The sequence below is a fragment of the Rana temporaria genome, chromosome 12 (genome assembly GCF_905171775.1).
Source record: "Rana temporaria chromosome 12, aRanTem1.1, whole genome shotgun sequence".
Taxonomy (NCBI): Eukaryota; Metazoa; Chordata; class Amphibia; order Anura; family Ranidae; genus Rana; species Rana temporaria.
Window position 1 is genome coordinate 55163056 of NC_053500.1, and position 21173 is coordinate 55184228.

Sequence of the window (21173 nt, forward strand, 5' to 3'; positions counted from 1 at the left end):
TACATTGGTGATCAGTGGGAAGAATTCTCCTTACATTGGTGATCAGTGGGAAGAAGAATGTTCCTTACATTGGTGATCAGTGAGAAGAATGTTCCTTACATTGGTGATCAGTGAGAAGAATGTCCCTTACATTGGTGATCAGTGGGAAGAATGTTCCTTACATTGGTGATCAGTGGGAAGAATGTCCCTTACATTGGTGATCAGTGGGAAGAATGTCCCTTACATTGGTGATCAGTGAGAAGAATGTCCCTTACATTGGTGATCAGTGAGAAGAATGTCCCTTACATTGGTGATCAGTGGGAAGAATGTTCCTTACATTGGTGGTCAGTGAGAAGAATGTCCCTTACATTGGTGATCAGTGAGAAGAATGTTCCTTACATTGGTGATCAGTGGGAAGAATGTTCCTTACATTGGTGATCAGTGGGAAGAAGAATGTTCCTTACATTGGTGATCAGTGGGAAGAATGTTCCTTACATTGGTGGTCAGTGGGAAGAATGTCCCTTACATTGGTGATCAGTGGGAAGAATGTTCCTTACATTGGTGATCAGTGAGAAGAATGTTCCTTACATTGGTGATCAGTGGGAAGAATGTTCCTTACATTGGTGGTCAGTGGGAAGAATGTTCCTTACATTGGTGGTCAGTGGGAAGAATGTTCCTTACATTGGTGATCAGTGGGAAGAATGTTCCTTACATTGGTGATCAGTGGGAAGAATGTTCCTTACATTGGTGGTCAGTGGGAAGAATGTTCCTTACATTGGTGGTCAGTGGGAAGAATGTTCCTTACATTGGTGGTCAGTGGGAAGAATGTTCCTTACATTGGTGGTCAGTGGGAAGAATGTTCCTTACATTGGTGGTCAGTGGGAAGAATGTTCCTTACATTGGTGGTCAGTGGGAAGAATGTTCCTTACATTGGTGGTCAGTGGGAAGAATGTTCCTTACATTGGTGGTCAGTGGGAAGAATGTTCCTTACATTGGTGGTCAGTGGGAAGAATGTTCCTTACATTGGTGATCAGTGGGAAGAATGTTCCTTACATTGGTGATCAGTGAGAAGAATGTTCTGTATATTCTGTGGCAGAGCGAGGCTCTGTCCCAATGAAACTTATATTGAAGTGGACACAGAGGGCCAGATTCAGAAAGAGATACGACGGCGTATCTCCTGATACGCCATCGTATCTCTGAGTTCTGCCGGTCGTATCTATGCGACTGATTCAGAGAATCAGTTACGCATAGATATTCCTAAGATCCGCCAGGTGTAAGTGTCTTACACCGTCGGATCTTAGGCTGCAATTCCAGGCCAGCCGCTAGGTGGCGTTTCGTTTTTTTTACGCAACGAATATGCAAATGAGGATTTCCGCCGATTCACAAACGAACGACCGCCCGGCGCATTTTTTTTACATCGTTTGCGTTTGGCTTTTTCCGTCGTAAAGTTACCCCTGCTATGTGAAAGGGTATCCTATGTAAAAGGAGTTGTAAAGGAATTTTTTTTTTTCTGCCTAAAATTAATGTCTGCAAGGTAGACAGACAGAATAGTGTAATGATTCTGTTAAAAATCGAGTAAATACCTATTAAATTCCTTCATCTATATCACCTCCGGCATTTTAGTTTCTGTTCTCTCATTCACTTCCTGGTTTGCGGCGCTCGTTTATGTAAGAACTACATTTCCCAGTATGAATTGCGGCACGCCCAGTAATTCACACCTCCTTGAAGTCTCTAACACATAGAGAGCGTCCTGACACACAGATGTAGTTCCCAGGAGGGGGTGAGCATGTTACTGACAACCGCAGTAAAGCCTCCCTTCACGGTGGTGAGTAAAATCAGACAAGCAGGAAGTGAGCAGAACAGAGAAGAAATAGAGCAACTTCTGAGCAAAAACGAACAATGAGGAAGTGAAAAAAGAGGAAAGTTTGCAGGTAAAGGATGCTTATTATGAAAAAAAATGTTTTTCCTTTACAACCCCTTTAAGTATGGCCGTTGTTCCCACGTCGAATTTTGAAATTTTAAGTCGATTCAGAAAAGGGCTGGATGTAAGTTCCGCTCACGACGAAACCAATGACGTCCTTGCGACGTCATTTGGAGCAATGCACGCTGGGAAATTTGATGGACGGCGCATGCGCAGTTCGTTCGGCGCGGGGACGCGCCTGATTTAAATTTTACACGCACCCTAGCTGCGGAATTTGAATTCCGCCGGGGGATTTACGATACGCCACCGCAACTTAAGAGGCAAGTGCTTTCTGAATAAAGCACTTGCCTCAAAAACTTGCGGCGGCGTAACGTAAATCAGATAGGTTACGCGGATCTAAAGATCCGCTGACCTATCTGAATCTGGCCCAGAGTCTGCATATCGGCTGAGTGCAGAGCTTAAATTTTAAAACTGGGAACTGCTCTGGCAGTTTTCTCAGATTTATTTATCTCTACAAGGGGCTCTGTGACTTGGAGATTCCTCAGAGATATGGGTGGGACGGGATCTTCAACCCTGTGTCCGGGTTTTAGAGACAGCCTGCAAGCTGTGTGCCCAGATGCACACAGCTCATATAATGAAGGGCTGGGGAGAGTCAGAAAAGAGAGGAAGGTGGAGTTGGAGCAGTGGCTGCTTTGTGAAGATAGATGCTGTGTGCGTCCAAGAAGCTAAAAGCTGTGTGCGTTGAAGGGCTTCAAGCTGTGCGCGACCAAGAAGCCAGAAGCTGTGTGCATTGAGGAGCTTGAAGCTGTGTGTGTTTAAGGAGCCCAAAGACTGTACGCATCCAAGACTGTTGGACTGGAAGATCTGGTGGTTTAAGGTACCAGTGCTGTTGAAGAGTAGCCAGGTGGGCTAGTATTTTCAGTTACTTTCTGAACAATATTTAAATCCCTGTGTGGGACTCCTGAGTGGACTGTTTTTTCCTTATTTTACCACTTAAGGACCGCCGCCTGTAGATATACGTCCACAGAATGGCACGGCTGGGCAGATGGACGTACCGGCACGTCCTGTACATCTACCCAGTCGTGGGCCGCGGGCGTGCGCCCGCGACCCGGTCCGAAGCTCCGGGACCCGCGGACCTGATCGCCGCTGGGGTCCCCCGATCGGTCCCCAGAGCTGAAGAACGGGGAGAGCTGTGTGCAAACACGGCTTCACTGTGGCGGCGTCATCGATCGTGTCATCCCCTTTATAGGTAGACACAATCGATGACGTCACTCCTACAGCCACACCCCCCTACAGTTGTAAACACACACTAGGTGAAACATAACCCCTTCAGCGCCCCCTGTGGTTAACTCCCAAACTGCAACTGTCATTTCCACAATAAACAATGCATTTTAAATGCATTTTTTGCTGTGAAAATACAATGGTCCCAAAAATGTGTCAAAATTGTCCGAAGTGTCCGCCATAATGTCGCAGTCACGAAAAAAATCGCTGATCGCCGCCATTAGTAGTAAAAAAATAATAATTAATAAAAATGCAATAAAACTATCCCCTATTTTGTAAACGCTATAAATTTTGCGCAAACCAACCGATAAACGCTTATTGCGATTTATTTTTTATTTTTTTTTACCAAAAATATGTAGAAGAATACGTATCGGCCTAAACTGAGGGAAAAAAATGTTTTATATATTTTTGGGGGATATTTATTATAGCAAAAAGTAAAATATTGAATTTTTTTCAAAATTGTCGCTCTATTTTTGTTTATAGCACAAAAAATAAAAACCGCAGAGGTGATCAAATACCACTAAAAGAAAGCCCTATTTGTGGGGAAAAAAAGACGCTAATTTTGTTTGGGAGCCACATCGCACGACCGCGCAATTGTCAGTTAAAGGGACGCAGTCCAGAATCGCAAAAAGGGGCCTGGTCCTTTACCTGCATTTTGGTCCGGGGCTTAAGTAGTTAATAAACGTGGGCTACCAGGCCCTTATCAATATATGCTTGTTTGGTGTGGACTCACTACACAAAAATGCATCTACCACGAGAGCCAACAACCCCCAATGTCACAATTCCTTATATTGGTGATCAGTGGGAATTTATTTATTTATTTTTTTATGGACAGGAAGCATGGGTTGTTTTTTATGGCAGGAGTAGTATTGTGGTGCTAGATTTGGAATTGCAGGACTTATATTGATGTTTGCAGCAGAGGACTAGCTGGAGTATTTGTGTAGTGCAAATTACATATTTGGTAAGGTTAAATAAAGACACCAGTCCTTCAAGTTTAGCCTGTGTGGGTGTGTTTGTTCTGTTCTTCTGTCTGTAACTCCACACAGTAATGCAAGGCTTTCTCCCTGGTGTGAAGTGTCATGCTCGCCCCCTCCCTTGGACTACAGGAGAGTCAGGATGCTCTTTATGTTGCAGATAAAGGAGCTGTGTGTTAGTGGGCGTCCTGACTCTCCTGTAGTCTAAGGGAGGGGGCGAGCACGACACTCCACACCAGGGAGAAAGCCTTGCATTACTGTGTGGAGTTACAGACAGAAGAACAGGAAGCGAGGATTTCTCAGAAGAAATAAGGGGCCAAGTCCTCAAATTTCCTGCCTAACTTAACTTTTCCCATTTAAGTTACACTGACTTAAAATTTCTACCTAAGTGCCCGATCCACAAAGCACTTACCTAGAAATTTCAGGCCGTGTAACTTAAATGTCTCCGGCGCAAGGCGGTCCTCTTCTGCAGGGGGCGATGACAATTTAAATGAGGCGCGCCGGCCGTACTGCGCATGCTCGTGACGTCATTTTCCCGACGGGCAGCGCGCAAAATTACGTTACGTCGGGCTTTGTGGATTGCGACGGGACAAAGTTGCGTCGGGTAAAAAAAAAAGTTGCGCACCGGAAAAAAAATTCAAAATTTTAAAAAAAATGTAAAATTTAAAAAAAAATTAAAAATTTAAAAAAAAACGCGGCGATCGAAAAAAAGATCTGTTTTTACAAGGTGTTACTAGTTTACACTTTTGTAAAAGCAGAACTAATTTTATGTATGCAAACGTAAACTTACGCAGAAAACACAAAGCTGAAAAGCTTTGTGGATCTCCGTAAGTCCTCATTTGCATACGCAAAGCGGCATTTCGACTCGAAATGCCCCCAGCGGCGGATGCGGTACTGCATCCTAAGATCCGACAGTGTAAGTCTCTTACAGATGTCGGATCTTCTGCCTATCTTTGGAAAACTGATTCTGAGGATCAGTTCCAAAGATGGGCACAGGGATACGCAGGCTGAACAGCAGTTCCGCCTGCGTATCCCTTTTGAGGATTTGGCCCAAGGACATTTAAAAGCAAAATTGAAGGATGAGGTAAGTGAAGGAGGACTGCACTAACCTTAGTGCAGTCCTCCTTCACTTACCTCATCCTTCAATTTTGCTATTTAGGGGGAAAAATTTTTAAGTGTTCAATATTGTAAGGTGAGTTTTTACGGTCTGCCTTTATTTTCAGCCATTATTATTGGTGTAATTTCATTATTTATACTGAAAATAATTCAGTAGTAATGATGTCCTGATAACATCTACCCGAGTTAAAAGATATTGGGCCAGATCCACAAACGAATTACGCCGGCGTATCTATTGATATGCCGCGTAATTTCAAAGTTCCCCCGTCGTATCTCTGTTTTGTATCCATAAAACAAGATACAACTGAATGAGGGAGCGATCCGACAGGCGTACGTCTTAGTACGCCGTCGGATCGTAGGTGCATATTTACGCTGGCTGCTAGGTGGCGTTTCCGTCAAATTCCGCGTCGAGTATGCAAATTAGCTATATACGGCGATCCACGAACGTACGTCCGGCCGGCGCATTTTTTTTCGTCGTTTGCTTTCGGCTTTTTCCGGCGTATAGTTAGCCCTGCAATTTAGCTATATACGGCGATCCACGAACGTACGTCCGGCTTACGCAAAATGTTACGTCGTTTGCGTAAGTCGTTCGCGAATAGGGCTTTGCGTAGAATGACGTCACCGTCGTAAGCATTGGCTTGTTCCGGTTTAATTTTGAGCATGCGCACTGGGATACCCCCACGGACGGAGCATGCGCCATTAAAAAAAACGTAATTTACGTCGGGTCACGACGTATTAACATAAAACACGCCCCCATCACATACATTCGAACTGTGTGCCCTTACGCCGCCTAAGTTACACTACGCCGCCGTAACTTAACGTGGGAATTCTTTGAGGGTGCAAAAAAAAAAAAAAAAAGTTACGGCGGCGTAGTGTATCTGAGATACACTACGCCAGACGGAGAGAAGCGCCGCGCTTCGTGGATCTGGCCCATTGTTTCTAACCAAGAATTGCAGCCTCATTTAGGTGCTGTAGTACAAAATAGAATATTTTAGGTTTACAAGTTTTATTAATCGGTTGAATTAATTCAATAAGGAACTGTAAATGTAAAGCATAATAAGCATAAAGACCATTAACCCATAGTAATTTGGTTTCACTTAAAGGAGTTCTCTGACCTAAAACTTTTAACCCCCGCTGTGCCCGGGCTGTAAAAAAATAGAAAATAAACTGTCACTTACCTGCCTACGATCCCCCGTTGTTCCGATATCGCCGTCCCGTTCTCCGGTCCCGGGCCCCTTCCGCTTCCAGGGTGTCGGTAAATCATAGTGCGCTCAGCCTATCAGCGGCCGCAGCAATGTCCCGTCGCGGCCACTGATAGGCTGAGCGCACTATGAGTCACCGACACACAGGAAGCGGAAGAGACCGGGACCGGAGAACGGGACGGCGATATCGGAACAACGGGGGATCGTAGGCAGGTAAGTGAAAGTTTATTTTCTTTTTTTTTACAGCCCGGGCACAGCGGGGGTTAAAAGTTTTAGGTCAGAGAACTCCTTTAAATTGGACCAGGGTTTGAATAGGTTACTATTAAACACTGTATTTAGGACCACCACTGTTGTTTACCCTCATCGTAAATGTATTAAATTGCGTGTACAAGTATAACATTTTTCTTTTCCATTTACAAAGGGATGACGTGACCGGGATCAGCAAATATGAATCGGCTGGGTGACCAGCATGGAAGAAGGATCAATGCTGGAGTACTGGCCAGATGTTGCTCTTGGGAAGCAGTACAAAGGAAATTACCATTCCTGTGCTGGTTACCAAACTATTCTCTGCAATGTCTACAACTTGATATCATTGCTGGATTTACAGTTGGACTTACAGTGGTTCCCCAGGCTCTTGCTTATGCAGAGGTAGCTGGCCTACCTGTGGAGGTAAGGAACACTTCAGATATGTTTTATCTTCTTAGTGTTTTATTTATTAAAGGGGTTTTCCACCCATTTTGTAAGTTTATTAAAAGTCAGCAGCTACAAAAAGTGTAGCTGCTGGCTTTTAATAAACCGACACTTACCTGCTCCACGGCTCCAGTGACGCGCTGGACGGGGCTCCGCTCCTCGCACCCCCCTCGCCGGCTGGCGTCTTCATGCTCAGTGTGGGCACCCGGCCGTGACAGCTTTCGGCTTCACGGCCGGGCACCCACTGCGCATGCGCGAGCGGCACTGCGCGAGCGGCCCGGCGAGGCGCCGTCTGATTGGACAGACGATCGCCGAGGACCTGTCACGTGTCCTGGGCGATCGCCTACAGCAGCCCCTTCCTGTAGGTGATTAAGCTTAATCGCCTAGGCGATTAGGCTTAATCGTCTACCCGGAAGGAGGAAGTGGGACAGGAAGTCCCACTCCTCCTGAAGCCCCCACTCCCCCCCCAAAAAAATGACATGCCAAATGTGGCATGTAAGGGGGTGAGGAGTGGGATAAGCGGAAGTTCCAAATTTGGGTGGAACTCCGCTTTAACACCTTCCCGCCCAGCCTATAGTCCTCTCAGAACACAGCAAAGTGATGGCACCGGGTGTGTCTATGAGACACAACCGAAGACTGACTGATCAGTGCCAGTGTCATGTGATTGCTGTGACCAATCACAGCAGATCACATGACAGTTGTAAACAATTGATGGCTTTCTTTCAAGCCATCCATTGTATACAATTGTGTTAGCTGTGATTGGCCTGCCTGTACCATGTGTTCACTGTTGCCAATCCACAGACCACCTCTACCATGTGATTAGCTTTGACCAATTGCAGCAAATCACAACAAAAGACCCTGAATAAACTAGTTTCTTTCAGTAAAAAATGGTTGCTTATATCAATGAAACTCATTGGTATATGCTATCATAATTTGTAAGAAATAAATAAAAATTCTGATCACTTCCCCAGAATAGTACAATGTTACTATGGTAACACTGTAGTGCTCTGGTCAGTGTGTTAGGGGAAAAAAAGTTGTAATAAAAAAAAAAATTAAGAGAATTGTGTTTCTTTCTCATACTGGGTGACAGTATGAGAAAGGGGGAAAGAATGTTCTCTTTAATTTTTTTTTTATTACAATTTGTTTGGAAAATGTAAAAGTTACACCCCCCCGCCACCCCCCTCTTCTTCTTCTTTTTTTATTTTTTATTTTTTACATACCGTCACCAGAGCAGTACAGCATTATTGTATACCGTATTTATCGGCGTATAACACGCGCCGGCGTATAACACGCACCCTAATTTTAAGAGGGAAGTTTAAGGAAAAAAACTTTCCACAGCCCTTTTTACATTCCAAAGCCCCCCCCCCCCCCTGTACATTACACAGACCAAAGGCCCCCCCCCCCCCCCCCCGCACATTGCACAGATCCCCGCACATTATTACACAGCATTTTCCCCCTGCACAGTACACAGATCCTTTACATTGCACAGCCCCCTTTTATTTTTATTTTTTTAATAATAAAACCAGTAAAACAATAAATCAACCAGTAAAAATAATAATAACAGTAAAAAATCTAATTTAACCACTTCATTACTGGGCACTTAAACCCCCTTTGTGCCCATACCAATTTTCAGCTTTCAGCGCATTGCGGTTTGGGCACTCGGGCTCAAAAAGGTTCTCCATCACTGGTCTAGACCCATCGTCTGGGACTGTTAAGCTGTGGCAATATGGCCGATATTCAAAACCTACCACAGAGTATTTTCTGAGGGAAAAGCAGATAGAAAGAGGGGAGAAGGGAGGACACGAAGAGGAAAAAGGAAGGAGGAAGAGAGAAAAGGAGGAAAAGCGGGCGAAGAGAGAGAGAGAAAAAAAAGGGGGGGTGAGGGGTGCAGGAGAGGGACCAGCGGTGGGTGGTCGTCAGTGTCGGCGGTCCTCCACGAAGGGGGTCACTTCAGCTGGGCAATGCAACGCTAATTCAGTAGGGATAGGTACACACACAATATGTTTTACTTTTTGTTATAATAATATCCCAATTTTTTTTTTTTTTTTAATCGCAATAAGCGTATATTGATTGGTTTGCGCAAAAGTTATATCGCCTACAAAATAGGGGATAGATTTATGATTCTTTTTCTTTTTTTTTTTTTTTTACTAGTAATGGCGGCGATCTGCGAATTTTTTATTTTTATTTTTTTGTCAGGCCTGCGATATTGCGGCGGACGTATGGGACACTTTTGACACAATTTTGGGACATTCACATTTTATACAGCGATCAGTGCTATAAAAATGCACTAATTACTGTATAAATGTGACTGGCAGTGAAGGGGTTAACACTAGGGGGTAAGGAAGGGGTTAAATGTGTATCCTGGGTGTGTTCTAACTGTGTGGGGGGAGGGGACTGACTGGGGGAGGTGACCGATGCTGTGTCCCTATGTACAAGGGACACAGATCGGTCTCCTCTCCCTGACAGGACGTGGAGCTCTGTGATTACACACAGAGCTCCACGTCCCTGCTGTCACCGCCGATCGCGGGTACCTGGCGAACATTGCGGCCTCCAGGCACACGCATCGGCTTCCCTGCAATGCGCCGGGCACAGTGTTTCCCCGCTGAGCGCCCCCAGCGGCGCTCACAAGGAATGTAAACAAGACGTCCACCCGGCACTTGAGGGCCGCGCTGTGGACGTTTTTCGTTTATAGCGCGGATCTCAAGTGGTTAAATATGTTGTAACATGACAAAATGTGGAAAAGGGCACTGTATATATAAAGAAGCCTGCAATAAAGTATGCATACACGGGGTAAACAACTTCATACTACTTATGTATATTGTGTACATCTGTCTAGGTGAATAAGAAAAGATAAATGTTCATGAATAGTATAGAAATATATATATTTGAAATCTTTATACAGTGAAATCCTTATTTTAACTGAATTGATTATTCTTTCTTTTTGGGATATGAAAAGAATGTATTTCAGCCGAGACAAAAAGAATAACAGTTGTCCATTGGTTTATGTGCAGGATTGTTGTCCTCCTTGTCTTCTGCTTCACTAAAGCTGTTGCATGCAATGGGGTTGATTTACTAAAACTTGAGAGTGCAGAATCTGGTGCAGCTCTGCATGGTAGCCAATCAGCTTCTAACTTCAGCTTGTTCAACTAAGCTTTGGCAATAAACATGGAAGCTGATTGGTTTCTTATGCAGTTGCACCAGATTTTGCACTCTCCAGTTTTAGTAAATAACCCCCAAAGGACAATGACAGCCTGCTGCTGTCATAATACCCTAACATTGGATGCATCCTCTGTTCAGCCGTCAATGTTCCACCTGGCTTTTTCCATTTCCAGTCAAAGGATGTTGGGAATGAGCGTGTCTGTGTGCGGAAAGTACAAAAATTGCTGCTCTGTGCTCTTATGCCTTGATTGATTTTGTTGTGTTTTTTTGCAGTTTGGGCTTTACTCTTCCTTTGTTGGATGTTTTATTTATTGTCTGCTTGGAACAGCCAAAGATGTAACCTTGGGTCCCACAGCCATAATGTCTCTCCTTGTGGCAGTCTACACAGCTGGTGACAAATCATTGGCTATTTTGTTGGCATTCCTCTCAGGCTGCATTCAACTGGTAATGGGGCTGTTCAATTTTGGTGAGTTTTTTTTTCCTCACAAATCATGTTGCAGGCCCAAAACCACAGCCATTAACAGATTTTTCTTTTTTCTTTCCCAGGTTTCCTTTTGGATTTCATATCCCATCCTGTCATCAAAGCCTTTACTTCAGCAGCAGCAGTTACTATTGGATTTAGCCAGGTTAAGGTATGCCTGTGTTTAAAAAAATGTATTTTTATTCCAATATATTTTTTATGATTTTTAAAATTTAAAGGTTTGTATGTATGCTTATTCAAGCACTATTATTTATGATGAATAAGCAAACATGGTATATTTACTTGCTCTGTTACTGCACAGAGCAACCCCGGAAGTTTTTTACTGGGTTTCCCCATTGGTGCTTTCAGCGCCGCCTCTTCTGCATGTGCCACCATAGGTAGGTGCTTCTTTGGGAGGCACATGTGCAGGTGCATTCGTGAGGCCCTGCTGTGTGCAGCTTAGGCCTGCCCCTTGCCTTTTCCTCACATGATTTGATTGACAGCGGCTGGAGCCAATGGCTCCCACTACTGCCTCTGTGTCCTATGAGTATAGGAACAAAGACCAGTGCCACTACAGACGGGCACAGTGCTTTATCAAGATAGGACTCGGATAAGTATTTTTGGGGGGTGATAAAAAATACCGGACATTTTTTACATTAATGCAGGGAATCATTGTATTTGCAACCACTTTATATATGTAAATATGTAGATTAGCCACTAGGGGAAGCAGACACTGTTATTCTGTCCCCATTCTTAACCACTTGCCAACTGAGGGTGGTGTAGGTAAAGTGACGCATCCATATGCTGCCTACTTCCGGGTTTAGGGCGCGTTCATGCACGCCTCCTGTCTGGCACCTGGGCAAAAGCAAACATCTGAGGGCTTCACGGAACAACTGTATTTATTCTGAGATTAACCACTTGCTTACTGGGCACTTAAATCCCCCTCCTGCCCAGACCAATGTTCAGCTTTCAGCGCTGATGCATTTTGAATGACAATTGCACGGTCATACAACACTGTATCCAAATGAAATGTTATCATTTTTCCCACACAAAATGTAAAAAGACTGAATAATAAAAAAATTTTTTTTTTTTTTTATATTTTGTTCTAAAATTTTGCAAACAGGTAATTTTTGTCCTTCATTGAAGTACGCTGATGAGGCTGCACTGATGGGCACTGATGGTCGGCACTGATGGGCGGCACTGGTGGGCACTGAGAGGTGGCACTGATGGGTGGCATTGATAGGTGGCACTGGTGGGCACTGATAGGTGGCACTGATGTATGGCAGTGATGGGCACTGGGTGGCAATGATGGGCACTGATTGGCACTGGTAGGTTACACTGATAGGCAGCATTGATGGGTGGCACTCGTGGGCATTGATAGGTGGCACTCATGGGCACTGGCTTTTGTTTACATCTTGTAATCAGCTGTCATTGGCTGACAGCTGATCACATGGTAAGGGGCCGGGATTGGCCCTTTACTTGGATCTGTGATCACCCGAGTCTCAGTGACTCGGTGATTACAGCGTGCGCCGCGCAAGAAAAGGGGTGGACAACCATCGACGGCCTCCCGGAAATTCAGGTCCGCACTGTAGCCATCATTCGGCTATAGCGCGGACGCCAATTGATAAATTACACACAGGTGGACTCGATTTACTAAATACAATGTCTTTAAAAAATATTCATACCCCTTGAAATTTTCCACGTTTTGTCATGTTACAACCAAAAACATAAATGTATTATATTGGGATATTATGTGATAGACCAACACAAAGTGGCACAACACAAAGCGGAAGTGGAAGGAAAATGATGAATGGCTTTATCACATTTTTTACAAATAAATATGTGAAAAGTGTGGCGTGCATTTGTATGACGCCCCCCCCCCTAAATCAATACTTTTGTAGAACCACTTTTCGCTGCAATTACAGCTACAATTTTTTTTGGGGATGTCTCTACCAGCTTTGCACATCTAGAGAGTGACATTTTTGTCTATTCTTCTTTGCAAAATATCTTAAGCTCTGTCAGATTGGATGGAGAGCGTCTGTGAACAGCAAATTTCAAGTCTTGTCACAGATTCTCAATTGGATTTAGGTCTGGACTTTGACCTAACACATGAATATGCTTTGAGCTAAACCATTCCATTGTAGCTCTGGCTGTGTGTTTAGGGTCATTGTCCTGCTGGAAGGTGAACCTCCGCCACAGTGTCATATTTTTTGGCAAACTCTAATGGCTAGTACACACGACCGGTTTCTCCGTCGGATAAAAAAACAAGTTTTTCCGACAGAATTCCTGCCAAGCCTGCCTTGCATACACACAGTCGCGCAAAAGTCCGGTGAACTTTTGACTGCCAAGAACGCAGTGACGTAAAAGACTATGACGAGCCGAGAAAATTAAGTTCTTTGCTTCTGAGCATGCGTCGATTTGTTTCCGAGCATGCACGTTTTTTTTACACAACGGAAAACTATACAGACGAACAATTTTCCCGCCAGGATTTTTTCCAGACGGGGAAAAAAGATCCTGCTCTTTTTTTTGTCCGGCAGTTTTTCTATCGGCCGGGATTCCGGACGAAAAGCTCTCATAACAACACGATTGTGTGTGTACAAGGCATTACAGATTTTTTTCTAAGATTGCCCTGTATTTTGGCTCCATCCATCTTCCCATCAACTCTGACCAGCTTCCCTTTCCCTCCATGATGCTGCCACCAACATGTTTCACGATGGGGATAGTGTGTTTGTGGTGATGTGCCGTATTATTTTTCCGCCACACATAGCGTTTTGCTTTTAGGCCAAAAAGTACAATTTTGGTCTTATCTGACCAGAGCAGTTTCTTCCACATGCTTTGACAGGTGTTGCAGATCTTGCATTGGTGCTCTCATTCCAGTGACCCTCTAGTTCACGGGTCTTCAAACTATGGCCCTCCAGTTGTTCAGGAACTACAATTTCCATCATGCCTAGTCATGTCTGTGAATGTCAGAGCTTTACAATGCCTCATGGGATGTGTAGTTCCGCAACAGCTGGAGGGTCGTAGTTTGAGGATCCCTGCTCTAGTTAATAAATGTTCACCTTGGAGCGTCTGACTTGGCAATTACGCTCAGTCAATACACACTTGTGAACCACCCCTGGGTTCTATAATGGTAACAGGATCATGGGCTTCCCATGCAGTATCTCTGGAATAATGGGGAATAAAAAGCCTTGATAGTGTGATATCGCTTAAAACCAATTTTTATAACCTAACTGTGCTTTAAACTTCTCCACAACTGTATCCCTGACCTATCAGGTGTGTTCCTTGGCTTTCATGATGCTGTTTGTTCGCTAAGGTTCTCTAACAAACCTCTGAGGGCTTCACAGAACAGTTGTATTTATACTGATATTAAATTATACATGGGTGGACTCTATTTACTAATTGGGTGACGACTTAAGCCAATTGCTTCCACTAGATTTTAGTTAGGGTATTGGAATAAAGGGGGCTGAATGCACATGCGTACCACACTTTTCACATATTTATTTGTAATTTTTATTTATAATTTTCCTTCCACTTCACAATTATGTGCCACTTTGTGTTGGTCTATCACATAAAATCCCAATAAAATATGTTTTTGGTTGTAACATGACAAAATGTGGAAAATTTCAAGGGGTATGAATACTTTTTCAAGGCACTATGTGTGTGTGTATAATATATGTATAAAATATAATATAGCCGGGGCTTGCTGACAGGCTCCTGCTGTGTACCTGGTTTTGACAAGTACCTGCTTCTGCTTCAGTTTGCGGCAAACTGAGCCCGAAGTTAGCGCCCCCCACCCCACGCTGCTGGACCATTTACAAAACCTCAGGCTAGATGGCGGCTGTAACACCTGATAGCCCATTAGGCTTGGATGAGGACACTGCTGGATTCCAGGACAGGCAAGTGCCCTAATAAAAGTCAGCAGCTACAGTATTTGTAGCTGCTGACTTGTGTAATTTGCTGAGGAGAAGCAGGTGGTCAACTGTGTCAAAGGCAGCAGAGAGGTCAAAAAGTGTATGGAGTAATGGTCATTTTGGTTTTAGCAGTTAGTAGGTCATTGGTGAGTTTTAGTAGGGCAGTTTCGGTAGCATGTTGTGGGCAGAAGCCAGACTGTAGGGGCTTGAGAAGGTTGTTGTCCGCGAGGTATCGACTCACTCGGTCATGGACAAGGCGTTCGATGAGCTTGGAGGCAAACGGGAGCAGGGAGATTGGTCTTAAGTTATTCAAACAGGTGGGGTCTAGTGAGTGTTTTTTAAGTATGGGGTAACCAGTGCATGTTTCAGCGGTGAAGCAAAGGTGCCGGAGGAGAGGCAGAGGTTGTAATGTGCAGCTTCGCACTGTATTTTTGCACATTATGGCTTGTGCTTCTTCCTGACCCAAACCCTCAGTTCCTCTTTAACAGATGCTGAGATAAGATATTTCCCAGGCGGGTGGTACTGACAGACATTTGTGTAAAGAAGCAGTAGATCTGAGCTATAGTGTAGCACTGATATGCAGGAGATAGAGTAGATCTCGCATGTCTAAGGCTGCGTACACACGATCGGTTAAACCGATGAGAACTGTCTGATGGACCATTTTCATCGGTCCAAACCGATCGTGTGTGGGCGCCATCGGTTATTTATCCATTGATTAAAAAAAAGGCAACTTGTTTTAAATTTAACTGATAGAAAAAAAACGATTGTTAGTAGGCACAACCATCGGTTAAAAATCCAGGCATGCTCAGAATTAAGTCGACACATGCTTGGAAGCATTAAACTTCGTTTTTTTTCAGCACGTCGTTGTGTTTTACGTCACCGCGTTCTGACACGATCGTTTTTTTAACCGATGGTGTGTAGGCACGACTGACCATCAGTCAGCTTCATCGGTTAACCGATGAAAACGGTCCATCAGACCGTTTTTCATCCGATGGACCGATCGTGTGTACAGGGCATAAGAGCAAATATTCCCCCATGTTCATAATCAATTACAACCTACTGTATATGTAGAAACAAACTTTTTTTTTTTTTTTTTTTTTTTTTTTTTTTTAACATTAACATTGGTAAGATTAATTAAATTGGGATGATTTTTGAAGCCGCATTATGAGCAGACCCCTAATGTGGCTTTATCTTATGTATGAAGTCAATAGTCCCTTCTCATTCCTTGATATTACAGCTTCAAAGAATACTAGCATACCAATGTATTGGATCTCTTAACAAGCAACTTTTTTCAGTATTTCTGTTGTCTTGTCAGAACCTTCTAGGTTTGAAAGATATTCCACGCCAATTCGTTTTACAAGTCTATGAAACTTTCCACAAACTTCCATCAACCAGGTCAGAGTTTTGACTTTAACCAATGACTTACTATTTTTCAGTACATACAATCTAGTTCAAGAAGTTGTGTTTATAAGTTTAAAATATGAGTTCATCAATGTTTTCTAGACTTGGGGATGCCATCCTAGGTTTTCTGTGCATTGGTTTTCTTTTGGTGCTTAAGTGGATGAAGGATAATTTCCCAAGAACATATAGAGGAATGCCAAGATGTTATCGATGCAGCTACATCATTATTTGGATGACTACAACAGGTAGGTAAACACAGAAGTTTTTTTTTTTTTCAGTGGTAGGTCTTTAAGCCTTGTTACCTGATGTCTAATAACTTTTTATGTTGCTGTAGCTCGAAATGCGATTGTGGTGGTGGCTGCTGGATTGGTGGCCTACTCATTTGAAGTGATGGGATTATCTCCTTTTGTCCTTACTGGAAAGACTGCGGAAGGCCTCCCTCGCTTCCATCTCCCCCCCTTCTCAGAGACTGCAGGAAATCGCACTGTTCCTTTCAGGGAGATGGCGCAGGTATGTGACCTGTTGCTAAGATACATAAAGGAGACTCTTTTATGTTTATTATTTGCTGTAACATTTATGTAACCTCTTTATTTTTAAAGTGGAAGTTCATGATAAAATTAAAATCCCTGCATTTATAGTCACCCTCGATCTAACACTAACCTGTCTATCCCTGGAAAAAGAAAAAAATCTGTGTACATACCTTCTTCTTTTTTTTTTTTTTTTTTTAAGGCGATCCGACCCGATCTCCACGGCAGAAGCTCTGCAGAGGACATGGCCGACAACGGCTGTAAAATGAATGGGGAGTGAAATTACCCATAGACTTACTACGGGGCTTCCATTGTCGGACGTGTCCTCTGCACTTCCCTACACAGAGAAACCACGGCTGATAGCTTAGCATGGGATCAGGTCGGATCAGCTTCAAAAAAGGTACATATACTGATTTTTTCTTTACAGGGCTAGGTTAATGTTAGATCGTGGGTGTCTATAGATGCAGGGGTTTTAGTTTTAGCAAGGACTACCACTTTAAGGAATAAACCTACAGTGATTTAGGAAGATATCCAGTAATAGGAAAAGTGATAATGCAAACTTCAAGCAAATAAGGATGTTTAATGTCAAAAATTATTTACTGCGCTATCCGTGAACCACTCTAAAATAGTGATGACAAGTGTAGGTGAACTGCTGCAACTTCATGTGAGACACATACACAATCGATAAACTAAAACAAAATAAGCTGCGCTAAATAAAATGATGTGGTCAAATTATAGTGACATAGGAATTATAACCGTGCATCAGAAACAAAGAAGGTTGTGAACCCTCTGTATGACCTGATGTTACGACAATACTAAAACTCGTAAACTCGTAAAGAATGCATACATCAAAACAAAAGAACTGTATGAACCCTCTGAGTGTCCAATTCACTCTATTGACTTGCTGAAAAAATGATCCACAAAAAGTAAAGGAGATTGCATGCGCCTATGGCTTATTCCCCAGCCCCGAGTCTCTGTGCTTAGCATCAAGATATCCCCAGGTACTCCACTCAGGATATCCTCAGTGTTAATGGTAATCGGTTATTTCCCATGTAAGGATAGAAAGGCTTCCATAGTGTGATTCTTAAAAAAACTTTTCATTAATTAGAAGACAATATTGCACTTACAATTTGCCGTGGGTAAAAATAGCACATCAATTAGTATTCGAGCCGATCAGAAGCTGCCCGTTGCTTCCGGGACGACGTCATCTGTGACGAAACGGTGTAGGGAGGAGCGGCGTGCTGACGTCACAGTGAACAGCGTAAGTCCCGGAAGCAACGGGCAGCAATCGAGAGCCAGACAGCTTGAATACTATTTGATACGCTATTTTTACCCACGGCAAAGTGCAATATTGTCTTCTAATTAATATTTTTTTAAGAATTACACTATGGAAGCCTTTCTATCCTTACATGGGGAATAACTGATTACCATTAACACTGAGGACATCCTGAGTGGAGTATCTGGGGATATCTTGCTGCCAAGCACAGAGACTCGGGGCTGGGGAATAAGCCACAGGCGCATGTGATATCCTTAACAAGAGATCTAGCAAGCTGGTAAGTGGTAGTGTTTTTTTGGTGGAGGACCTTTCCTATCATAACCTCTCACTTCTTGGGTGTTGTGGTTTCTTGTCACTGGAACATTTGGTTGAGGAATCTCCATCTGAATTGTCACTTTGAACTTTGCATTTTGTGGAACATTTTTTCAGCAAGTCAATAGAGTGAATTGGACACTCAGAGGGTTCATACAGTTCTTTTGTTTTGATTTATGCATTCTTTATGATTTTCTATGTTTTACGATTGACGTAACATCAGGTCATACAGAGGGTTCACAACCTTCTTTGTTTCTGATGCACGGTTATGATTCATATGTCATTTTAAATAAGGATGTTTGCCTAAATCTGTCTCTAATAAGATGTATCTTCAATTTCAATTAAGTTGCCAAGCGTATAAACCGGTAAAACAAGATCAAATTTGGCAGAATATTATCTAGTAGACAGGTTTAAAACTAAAAGGAGAGAAAGGCGAGATGAAGAAAGAGGAAAATATTTTAAGAGATATGTGGATGATGGCACTGTAATTATTTTAATAAAAAAAAAAATTACCGTATTTATCGGCGTATAACGCGCACTGGCGTATAACGCGCAACCCAATTTTAAGAGGGAATTTTCAGGAAAAACTAATTTTTTGTGAACCTTTTGGGATCAGCTACAAAGCAGATTACAGGCTCTTGCCTCTCAACTGGTCAGCTCCAAAATGATATATCCAGCCATATAAAAGGATACAAAGAACAAAAGATAGTGCTCTCCACTTCCAGCTGGGTCTGACTGAATTTGTGCATCAGGCTGTTACTTAAATCCACTCTGCTAGCTCAATGCTTCAGTGCACCTGTGCGTGTGCGGTCTCCCTCCTATTTAAATCTCTGCTATTTAAAACTATGCAGCATACAGTACCTCGGAGGCGAAGGAGGAGGACGAGCGCCCGCCGGAAATCACCGCGGGAAATCACAGAGCCGTTATCTCCACTCGGCTCTACGTCACACACGCACAGTCCCGCCTCCGCCATCGGCATTGGACCATCTTCAGTGACAGACAGAACACTGGTCCAATGCTGGTGGCGGAGGCGGGACTGTGCGTGTGAGACGCGAGAGCCGAAAAGAGATGACAGTTTGGTGATTTCCCGCGGGTGCTCGTCCCCCTCCTTCTCCTCCGAGGTATGCTATCGGCGTATAGCGCGCACCCGGGATTTCCCCCCTATTTTCGGGGGAAAAAGGTGCGCGGTATACGCCGATAAATACGGTAAGTACTTTTTTTCGTAATCGATATACAGCTGTCGCATGACCCTGATCTTTCCCAGCCTGTCTGCAGGGAAAAATAGGTACGAGGAGTCTCTAGTCCAGGGGTCCGTGGAGCCCTCTGATGTGGCCCGCGACCTCCTGCTCTGGGATGGAGTAGAATAGAATACTGTTATTAATGGGTAAGTTTATTACTAAAATCACAGAGTATATATGGGCATATCTGTTCTGGCTACTGGGCTGCTTTCAAACTGATCCGCAGGTGCAGAGCAGTGCATCTGCAGGTTACCTGCACTGAGCCATAGACTTCTATTACCTGCAAGTTTGGTGTGCTTTCTGAAACACCTATAGGATATAATAGATGTCTAAGGCAAAGTGCAGGTAACCTGCAGGAAAGCCAGAGGTGAACTGTGCTGCACCCACAGTGTGGGTAAACAACAGTGCATCAGTGTAAAAGCAGCCTTAGGCCCCTTTCACATGGTCAGTCCGACCCAATCGGACCCTCCATTCACCTCTAAGGAGTGGCAGATGTAAATGGACTTTTGTCTGTTTACAAACGCCTACCTCCAATCCGAACCGTTAAAGTAGAGTGGGCTTTATATAGTAGAGTGGGCTGCCATCCACCCGCTTCGCTCATTGTGGCCCGCGACTGGTTACCAAGTCGCTTAAGTGGCCCTTGATCTTCAAAAGGTTGGGCACCCCTGCTCTAGTCCTTTGCTGGTCACATGTTCAAAATTAAAACACAGCCCTTGGAATACAGAGTAAAAATATATAATATCAATAAATTGTTTGATGCGATTTGTAGCCGTATAAGTGCAATTGTGACAGAGAAAATTGAGTACTGTTCGTGATACTTTTTTTATTTGCACTAACATACAATTTTTCAGGACAAGCTTTCGGGGTATGTCCCCTTCTTCAAATTCCAAGCAGTACTCTTGGACTTGTACTGCTTGGACTTTGAAGAAGGGGACATACCCCCCGAATGCTTGTCCTGAAAAATTGTATGTTAGTGCAAATAAAAAAAGTATCACGGACAGTACTCGATTTTCTCTGAATAAATTGTTTTAAATTGGCATAAAAATATATATATTTGAAGTCAAATCTTTATTATGTTTGGCAATATCATAGTGTAAGATTATTTATGGCAGTCACATGCTGTGTCACTGTCACGTACTTGGCGGTAGAGCCTGATATGCAGAGGATGGCCTCTCATACCTCTGACCCAACGCCCCTGGTAGAGCAGACAGGAGGCGCAGGAGTGCAAAGTCGCATGAGTGCCTGGCAGAATCTCTGACAATGGAGCCAGACTGGAACCCCTGAAGAGACTGTGGATGAACACCGGTACAGGAGAAGACCAGGAACAGCGGTCAGCAGATGGAAGAAACTGGCTTGGTACTGGAACACCACAGGCAGAGGAGCAGATACAGCTGCAGGTGGGATGGATGCTCAGCAGGACTCTGAAGGGCTAGAGAGATGGCATGTACAGGCAGGCTGGGTCATACACTGGCGGACAATTAGGCTGGAGAGGAGTCCGGGTACAGGCTATATCGGTAACAGGCTGGCAGCAAGGTAGCAGAAGGAGCAGGCAGATGCAAAGTCAAACAAGCCAGGTCGCGTGCAGGCCGAAAGCAGGAACGTCGGACATGTCGTGTCAAATAACAGGAACAGGTATCAGATACTAGCAAGCAGGGACACACGGAATGCTGTGGAGCAGACAGCATTGAGTCTGGGTACTGACCCAGTTTAAATAGCCTGTTTGGCA

At 43.8% G+C, this 21173-nt stretch overlaps 1 protein-coding gene across 3 annotated transcripts in view; it reads left to right on the forward strand.

The window, feature by feature from the left end:
* The window catches only part of SLC26A11 (solute carrier family 26 member 11), a 95815-nt gene that overhangs the window by 7933 nt on the left and 66709 nt on the right, over positions 1 to 21173 (forward strand). For all 3 annotated transcript variants that reach the window (XM_040331783.1, XM_040331784.1, XM_040331782.1), the window contains exons 2-7: positions 6895 to 7142; positions 10596 to 10788; positions 10869 to 10954; positions 16009 to 16088; positions 16197 to 16339; positions 16429 to 16604. In XM_040331783.1, the coding sequence (XP_040187717.1) occupies positions 6921 to 7142; positions 10596 to 10788; positions 10869 to 10954; positions 16009 to 16088; positions 16197 to 16339; positions 16429 to 16604 (900 nt within the window). In that variant the 5' untranslated portion in view covers positions 6895 to 6920. The remainder of the gene's footprint in view (positions 1 to 6894; positions 7143 to 10595; positions 10789 to 10868; positions 10955 to 16008; positions 16089 to 16196; positions 16340 to 16428; positions 16605 to 21173) is intronic.